Source organism: Strigops habroptila, chromosome 16 (genome assembly GCF_004027225.2).
Source record: "Strigops habroptila isolate Jane chromosome 16, bStrHab1.2.pri, whole genome shotgun sequence".
NCBI classification, from domain to species: domain Eukaryota; kingdom Metazoa; phylum Chordata; class Aves; order Psittaciformes; family Psittacidae; genus Strigops; species Strigops habroptila.
The window spans coordinates 1,615,629-1,624,393 of NC_044292.2; the positions used below are offsets into that span (position 1 = coordinate 1,615,629).

An 8,765-nucleotide genomic window follows, 5' to 3' on the forward strand; every position below is an offset into this window, starting at 1 on the left:
AGAGGTTAACAGGGCTGGAGACAGGGACAACACTGGGTTTGGGGACAAGCAGGAGCTTTATGTGAGCAGCTCTTGGATGTTTGGAGTCATTTGGGTGGTTTCATCCATCCTTCAGCCTGGAAAACAAGGCTTTATAGCAGATGGGAGCGCTTTAAAGACCTCTCTGCTTCTCCTCTTAGTCTGAAGTTGGTTTTAGAGCAGGCAGATCCCCTTTGTGCTCAGCCCTTGGCACAAGTGATTGTGGGCAATCGGTCAATGGGTACAGTGGGTGCAATCCTCCTCCCCATTGCTCATCCCCATCCCCACACATGCCGCTGCCTATCTCCAAAGAGCTTCTCCCTCTATCCCAGCCCTTGATCACCCTGTTTGCTCCACTGCTGCCTTAAAACATCCCTAAAACACGCAGGATTTCACCCCCCGTGGTGGTTCTGTGCCTCCCCCAGTATCAGGGGGGTTTATGGAGCACCCCCAGCCCCACCGGGATGCAGCCGGCATCCTGTGTGCTGCAGAAAGCCGCCAGCAAGCCGGGGGAAAGAGGGCCCCACGGCCATCAGTGCTGGCTCCAGCACCACATAGGGGCTGCAGATCAGCTCCCGCATCCTGTGCCGGGGTGGGAAAACAGGGAATTCTTGAGTTATTCTCCCTTCATCCTGGGATAAACTTTTAAATCTGCTGCGGGGCTGCAGCATCCTTGCTGCTCCAGAGGGAGATGCAGCGTTATAGCCAAGCATGGAGTGAGGAGGGGTGATTTTGGGTCCCAGTATCCCAATTTTTGGGGGGCTTATCTCCATTTGCCCCCAAAACCAGCCGGGATCATAGAGCGATGCTTTGACACGATCATTTCCCTCCACAGCAGCACAAAACTCAGCCTCAAACCGTGCTCAGCGCTGCACAAGATCCTCCTCCCTCCTTGCTTTCACGATCAATGTAACATTAAATCCATTTAAAACTCATCCACCTGGGAAAACCCAATCCCTATCCCTGATGACCACTGCATCCCTGTGCCGCTTATTGATCATTTTGGTTTCATTATTATCCCCCTCCTTTACAGGCAGCACTTGGGGAGGAGGAAGGGGCCGGCTCAGGTGTGGCATTAGGACCCAGCGGATCCCCCATGTTGGAGGTAGGAGCTTTGCTTTTTGGGTTGTTTTTTAGGCTTTTAACTCATTTCGGAGTTTTGGGAAGCGCGAGAAGGGACCCGGGCGAGGGCAGAGCCAGCACCGACACCGCGAGCGGTAAGGACCAGGCGAGAGGGACCCCCCTATCCCGACCCCTGCATCCCGCATCCCCCCCGCACCCCACGGGACCAAACCCCATCTTTGGGGCTTCTAAAACCGCCTTTAAAACTCCACCAATCGAGCTCGGAAAAGCTGCTTCCAACCTTTTAAGCTCATATAAAGCAAACCCACCTTATTTTTGGGGGTGCTAAAGAGCCACCAGCTTTGGGGGGGCCCCCCATTTTTGCACCCTGACAGCTGATGTAGTAGATTTTTAACCACTTCAGTTGATTTTTAACCACTTCCAAAAGTCTAAAACTCCTCCAATGCCTGAAGGAAACTGCATTTTTCCTTTTTCCATCCTGGAATGAGACTGTAGAAAAGGGATATTTCAGTATTTCTCTGTATTTTGTGTGTGTGTCCCGGGTGGGGATGGGACCCAAATGAAACTGTGATGTGTGTAAATGGGAATGGGGGGAAAGAAGGGTTTTTTTTTACCTTTGGTTAAAGGTCCCCCCCCAAAAGTGAATCCTTTTCTATTCCCTTTGTTCTCCCACTCTCTGGCAACTGGAGAGCCTAAAAAAAAAAAAAGGGAAAGAAAGGAAAAAGGGAAAAAAAAAGGGAGCTGGGGGAGGGGGGAAAGGCTGAGGGAAGGTGGGGTTTAGCAGAATGAAAGAGAGAGGCTGTGGTGTTCTTTCTTCGGGGTTGATTGTTCCCAGATGTGCAGTTGCAACAACATCTGGCGCGGCTGGAGTCGCTGGACCCCTGCACAGAGGGGAATGGAGCTGGGGAGGGGACCTGGGGCATCACCCCCACCGGTTCTGGTGGTGGGAAAAGGCGAAGGAGGAAGAGGAGGAGGAGGGTGGAAGTGGCCCCCTTGCTCTTTGTACACTCGGGGTGTAAGGAAGGTGTTGTGGTGCCCCTCAGCATCGCTCCTGGTGGGGTCTGGAGGTGGTGGTGGTGGGTGCTCTGGTGGCCTCAACCAGGAGGAGAGGATGTTGGCGTCACCGTCCAGGGAAGACGTGACCCGTCTGTCCCCGCTCCCGGCCAAACCATGTGAGCTCGGTCCAAGAGCTCCATGTTTGGGGGGAATTCAGGGGGAATTGGGCCTCGAGAGAAGCCATGGATGCTGCAGGCTGTGCTGGGGTACGGGAGGGGCTGGGGGGGCTGGTTGATCCCGAGCTGTGCAGCCGCATCCCTGGAGCCTTGGCGCTGGCACAGGGTGCCCAGAGAAGCTGTGGCTGCCCCATCCCTGGCAGTGTTCAAGGCCAGGTTGGACACAGGGGCTTGGAGCAACCTGCTCTAGTGGAAGGTGTCCCTGCCTGTGGCAGGGGTTGGAGCTGGAGGAGCTTTAAGGTCCCTTCCAACCCAAACCACTCTGGGATTCTATGATCAATGGAGTGATGGGAGGATGATGCAGGATGCCCCCGGAGGTGGGCATCCATCTGCCCCACAGCCTTGCCCCAAGCTCTCCTGGTGGGATAAGGGCACCATGTCAGGGTTATTTGGGGCTGCAGGATGTTGGTGCCAGCATGCCACAGGATCCCAGTATCTGGAGACCAGGCAAAGGCCAGGATGGGCATCTCCAGCCCCTCTGCAGCACCTCGAGGTAGCCCCAAGCTCCCCTGGTCCCCTCTAGCCGCCCTGTCCTGGCCAGGACCCAGATCCAAGGTTTGCCAGCAGCTGCTAAGGCTTGATAAAGCCCCCTGCCAAGCACCCGCCAAACCCAGATCTGTGCCATGATCCCGCTCATCCCTGCGCAATCCCTTTTATCCCAGGACACAATTAGCCTCAGTTAAACCCGGGTCTGAGGCTTCCTTCATGGTGGGAAGCAGATGGGGCTTGTGGGGACCCACATCCCACCAAGGTGCAGCCACGGGTTGGTGATGGAGACCTGCTGGGTGCTTTGCTTGGGACCCACCAAACTCTTGGTTAATGAACTCCTGGTTATCGGATCCCAGCTCAGATAGGGACCAACTTTGGCTTCCCCAAAGCTGGGAAGGGTCTGGAATCAGTTGTCTGGGATGGGAGAGGATGTGGTGCCCAAAAGATGCAACTGTGGTGGTTGCATTTTGACAAGGGTTAGTGGTGGCCTTGTCAGTCCTGGGGTAAAGATTGGACTTGATGAGCTTAAAGAACCTGGCTGGTTCTGTGGTTCTGTGCTAGAAGGTGCTTTGGTGATGGTGAGGATGTGGTGGCTAGAAGGTGCAGGACAACGTCCCTAGAAGATGCTGTGCTTTGGTGACCCTAAGGACATGGTGGCTACAAGGTGCAACACTATGGAGATGGCTCAAGATGTGGTCACTAAAAGGTGCTACGCTTTGGTGATGGTGAGGATGTGGTCCTTAGAAGGTGCGACACCATGGTGATGAGCAGGACAATGTCCCTAGAGGATGCTACACTTTTGGTGATGGTGAGGACATGAAGGTTCTATACTTTGCTGATGGTGCAGGGATATGGCCTCTAGAAGGTGCTATGCTTTGGTGATGGTGAAGACATGGATGCTAATACTATACTTTGGTGATCTTAAGGACATGGTGGCCAGAAGGAGCAACACTATGGTGATGGCACATGATGTGGTCCCTAAGAGGTGTTATATGATGGTGCAGGGTGTGCTCACCAGAAGGTGATGGTGAGGACATGGTCACTAGGGGCTGCCATGCTCTGGTGATGGTCCCACTGACCCTACGTTCCCCAGTGTGGTCTCAAGCCCAGCAGGGACGATGGAGCCACATTCCCATCCCGGGTGCTGCATCCAGCCGGGAGCCAGGTGGGATCCTGGAGCCTCCTGATGCTCCCCCTTAGCAGGGGCAGGATACCAATGGATACCAATGGCTTTGGTCATCTCCACCCGTGCCTCAGTTTCCCTGCTCCAGGGGGTGCCGGGAGAGATTCCCCATCCCGGCAGCATCCGGGCACGCTGGGAGAGCCAATGTGCTCCGTTCCCAGCAGCCAAACATGTTCAGCTGGATCTTAAAGGAGTTTTGTGGGAGAATTTCTCCTTTTTCCCCCCAGTTTTCCCCCTGGAGCTGGTTTGGGATGATGGGAAGAGCCGCCGGCATCCCCACCAGCCACCACTGGGACAGGGGTTCTGGCACAGCCGGCCTTGGCCCATGTTCCTGCCAGGGCAGACAGACCTTGACATGGAATCTCGCTTGGGAAGTGCTGGGAAGCCGCAAACGGCCAAAGCTGCCAAACCCAGTGCAGGATTTCTCTTGAAAGTGGGTTTTTCCCTTCCCAAATCTCCACATCCCATTGGATTTAGGGCATTCCCAAGCACACACAGCATCCCCCAGCAGTGGGGATCCCCCACATAATCCCTTTCCCAAGGAGCAGGGCTGAAAATCCCGGGAATGGAGCTCCAAATGACTGGGGGGAATCCAGACATCCCCCCCATGGTGGTGATTCAGACATTCCAGCACTTCTCATCCACCCCTCATCCTGCCCGCGGCATGTTTGAGGGTTTGGTCCTTGCAATTCCCGCGGGAAGCCCAGTTTTGGGGAAGTTTCTTCATTTTTCTAGGGTTTGGGTGTTTCTTTGAGCCAGTCCCTGAGGGCAATGTGCTGGGGGGGGGAGGCTGCTACTGGGGATGGAGACTGGAGGGGTCTGGGGTCTGTGTCTCCCCTTCCCTAATCCCTTTGCTTGTCCCTTGATCCCATCCAGACTCCGGCTGCATCCCGGCCCGCGCTGCTCCTCCATCGCTGCTGTCAGGATGAGAGCGCTCGGGCTCTTCTTGCTGGGTCTGCCAGGTGAGTGTCCCCAAGGCGAGGTGACACCAGGAGCCACCCAACGATGGGTGCTGCACCCATACGGGGCAAGCATCACCTCATCTCCTGTTACACCCCAAAACTAACTCCAAACCCCAGTTTAGGCTCTTCTTCAGGTTTTAAGTTGGAGGTTGTGGGGGGTCTGGCACCAAGCGTGTCCCTCCTGCTTTGGGGACATCGAAGTGGCACCAAAGTGGCTCCAAAGTGGCACCTCGGGGCTGGGACAACAGCCAGAGAAGTGGTATTTGTGACCCCCGGAGGGGCTGGCAAAGGCGGGATGGAAACAAGGAGGGAGGTGACGGACCCGGGAGCCTGGAGCCAGGAAAACTTTGGGTGAAACCAGCTCCACACAAAGGGGAGGGAGCAGATGGAAAACATTAAGCAGTTGATGCCGAAGGAGCCTGGGAAAGAGGGGGCAGCATGGGGAGCAGTGGGCAGAGAAGATACATCCCATCCCAGCATCATTCCCATTGCTGATGGATGGAGGATGCGGAGGGATGCGGCATCTGGACGGACCATGGAGCATCACTGCATGTCCCTGCCAGGCCCTGTGGATGGGGGTGTCCTGATCCCCACTTCGAGAAGCATTCTGCCTGTGTGATACCATCATCTCATGCACACTGGCCTCTGAACCCCATTTTCCCCCTGGTTCCATGGCTGGATTAGCTCCCAGGGTCTCCATAAGGGATACATGGGATGCCGGGGGTGTCAGGAGCATCACTGGGGTCAGCTGGATGCAGGATGGGCAGGGTCCTGGTACCCAGGTGCTGCAAGACATCGGGATCATCCCCAGCTGTGCCTGGATAATGCAGGAATCACTGCTCCCCTGTCAGTGAGCATCTCACCTTCCTCTCCCTCCTCTTCTCCAGGCAGCATGTCCCTTAGGACAGCTCTGGGATGGTATTTTGGGGGAGGGTGCAAAGGGGAAGAGGCGGAGGCAGAGTAGGGAACCCCCATCCAGGCTGGGGGTGTCTGTGCCCCTCTAAATGATGCTTCTCCCCCTGGCTCTTGCATCCCAGCAGCGCTCCTGGTCCAGGCACAGTACAGCAGGTTTGAAGGCATCACCTACCCCGAGCCGGTGCAATATTCCCAGTACGACCAGCAATCAGGTTAGAGCTCCCTGACCCGGGAGAGGCTTCACCCACCTCCCTCCCTGCTCCTTTTCCTTCCTCTTTGTGCTTTCTCTGGCTACATACATCAGTCTGATGCCTCTTTCTGCTTCAACGCTCTTTGCTCCATCCCTTTCCTCCCATCCCTTATACTTCCAGCCTCCTCCCAACACCTTCCCTCCTCCCTCCTTGTACATGTTCTTCTCCTTTCCCCTTCCTCATTCTGCCAACTATTTATTAAGCCTTTATTAAGCTCAAAATCCCACTGTGGGATGTGGCCCAGGGTCATTCCTGGGGTGGCTGGAGGCTGTTATCCCATCACTCAGACCAGGGGGGGTCATGGCCAAACTGGCCCTAATGGGGGGGGGGGGTTTCTCCCTAAACCCCACCCTCAGCCTCTGCTGTTTTCCATTTTATTCCCCAGAAATTCAGGATTACTACGACTATCACGGTAAGTGGTTTCCCTGCGGGATGCTGGATTGGGGGGAGCAGGATTTTGGGGGGTGCCCGCACTGTCCCTCTCCTTGCAGATGTCACCCCCCGTGCCCCTGAGGAGCAGTTTCGGTACCAATCCCAGCAGCAATCCCAGCAGGAAATTGTGCCGGCTCCAACCCCAGGTGGGTGCCAGCCCCTTTCCCTGCATCCTTATCCTGGTTGTGCCCCTCCCAGGTGCCAGCATAAGGATGCTCCAGCCCCAAAACTGAGGGAAAGATGCTCTGCTCCATCCCTAAATTTCCCTCCCCCCTTGTAATTCACTCTCCCCACAGGTGCTGCCCCTGAGACTGAGCCCACGGAGCCGGGACCCCTCGGTGAGTCCTTGTCCCCCCTCTCTGATCCCCAATGAGGGGGATTCATCCTCCCTTTTATCCCGGCTGGGATAAGGACGCGCTTCTGCACACACACCTTGGGTTGAAGATGAGGACTGGGAGAACATCGGGTTAGGGCTGAGTGGATGCTGAGCCCATCCCCACGGTGTCAGGCCTAAATCCCTATGGATTTTCCCTTTTCTCCTTGCAGACTGCAGGGAGGAGCAATACCCCTGCACCAGGCTTTACTCTGTGCACAAGCCCTGCAAGCAGTGCCTGAATGAGATCTGCTTCTATAGGTGAGCAGGGATGGGGGGGAGCTTCCCTAACCCCCAATCCCCATATTTTGGGGACCCCCCTGTTCCTTTACACTAACCCCATAACCTCTTTTATCCAGCCTCCGCCGGGTTTACGTGATCAACAAGGAGATCTGCGTCCGCACCGTGTGCGCCCATGAAGAGCTGCTGCGAGGTAAGGGGGGGTACACCCCAAACTGGGCTCATTCCCATCCCAATCCCCCCTTTTCCCATGGTGATGTGGGTTGGACAATCCCAACAACACAACAAATCACACCCCATGGACCAAACTGGGACCACATTGTGAAGTGGGCTGAACCCTCTCTTTGCACTATGACATCCCAATGGGATTCCCGCTGGATTCCCGCTGTTCCTGGCTGATTCCCGCTCTCCCGCAGCTGACCTGTGCCGGGACAAGTTCTCCAAGTGTGGGGTGATGGCCACCAGTGGGCTCTGCCAGACCGTCGTCGCCTCCTGCGCCCGCAGCTGCGGCGGGTGCTGAGCTCCAGGGGCCCCCCCATCACCGGGATCCCCCGAAACCCCCTTCCCCATCCCTGGATCCTCATCTCCCGGGTCCCCATCCCGCTCCGGAGCCTCCTCACATGGTGCTAACGAAACGGTGCATGAAAGAACATAAGAAAAGGTCCATTTTTGTGCACATAATAAGGAAAAAAAAAGGGGGGGGTTATTATTTTTATTACTTTCTTTATTATATTGTAAAGGGGGGGGGGGCGGCGCCAGCCCCTGTCACCCCGTTTTCTACGTAGAGTATCCAAGAGATAAAGCGGAAGGGTCACTCGGCTCCAGACTCATTTTTTGGGGGAGAACGTTGTATTTTGGAGTGGGGGGATCTGATTTATTTGAAGGAGGGTCTGATTTATGGGGGGGGGGTGTCCAATTTTACGAGTGTTCAATTTTGGGGGAAAAGGCTCTGATTTTGGGGGATTTCTGAGGTTTTTGGGGGTGTTGTGTTTTTTTTTTGGAGGCATTTCTGATGTTTTGGGAGGATTTCTGATATTTTGGAGGATTTCCAATTTCTTTGGGGGGGGGGTCTGATTTTTTGGGGGGGAAGGTCCAATATTGGGGTAGGAGGCTCTGAGTTTGGGGAGATCTCTGAGGTTTTAGGGGGAAAAATGTGGTTTTTTGGGGAGGAATTCCAATTTGGGAGAGGATTTCTGATTTATTTTGGGGTGTCTGATTTTTTTGGGGTGTTTGATTTTTTTGGGGGAAGGGTCCAATTTTGGGGGAAGAAGCTCTGATTTTGGGGGGACTTCTGATTTTTTGCGGGGGGAAATTGTGATTTTTTTGGAGGATTTCCAATTTATTTGGGGGTGTCTGGTTTTTGGGGAGGAAGTTCCAATTTTGGGGGAAGGGGCTCTGATTTTGGGAGGATTTCTGTTATTTTAGGGGCATTTCTGATTTTTTGGGAGGATTTCTGGGGTTTGGGGGGGGGGAATTCCTGATTTTTGGGGAAGGTTTCCCATTTATTTGGGGCTGTCTGATTTTCTGGGGGGATGGTCCAATTTTTTGGGGGCATTTCTGATGTTTTGAGTAATCCCAGCCTTCCAG

At 54.9% G+C, this 8,765-nt stretch overlaps 1 protein-coding gene across 2 annotated transcripts; it reads left to right on the plus strand.

The window, feature by feature from the left end:
* Positions 1-1,127: 1,127 nt before the first annotated feature.
* MFAP2 (microfibril associated protein 2) lies at positions 1,128-7,997 on the plus strand. Of its 2 annotated transcripts, none has more exons than XM_030507865.1 (9): positions 1,128-1,235; positions 4,882-4,967; positions 6,005-6,094; positions 6,519-6,545; positions 6,625-6,711; positions 6,862-6,903; positions 7,112-7,199; positions 7,298-7,371; positions 7,595-7,997. In XM_030507865.1, the coding sequence occupies exons 2-9, from the start codon at positions 4,931-4,933 to the stop codon at positions 7,696-7,698; spliced, it is 549 nt and encodes a 182-aa protein (XP_030363725.1). In that variant the 5' UTR covers positions 1,128-1,235; positions 4,882-4,930; the 3' UTR covers positions 7,699-7,997. The 2 variants fall into 2 exon arrangements, with proteins under 2 accessions (XP_030363725.1, XP_030363726.1); XM_030507866.1 differs by having other exon boundaries at positions 1,138-1,235; positions 6,008-6,094.
* The last annotated feature ends 768 nt before the right edge of the window (positions 7,998-8,765 follow it).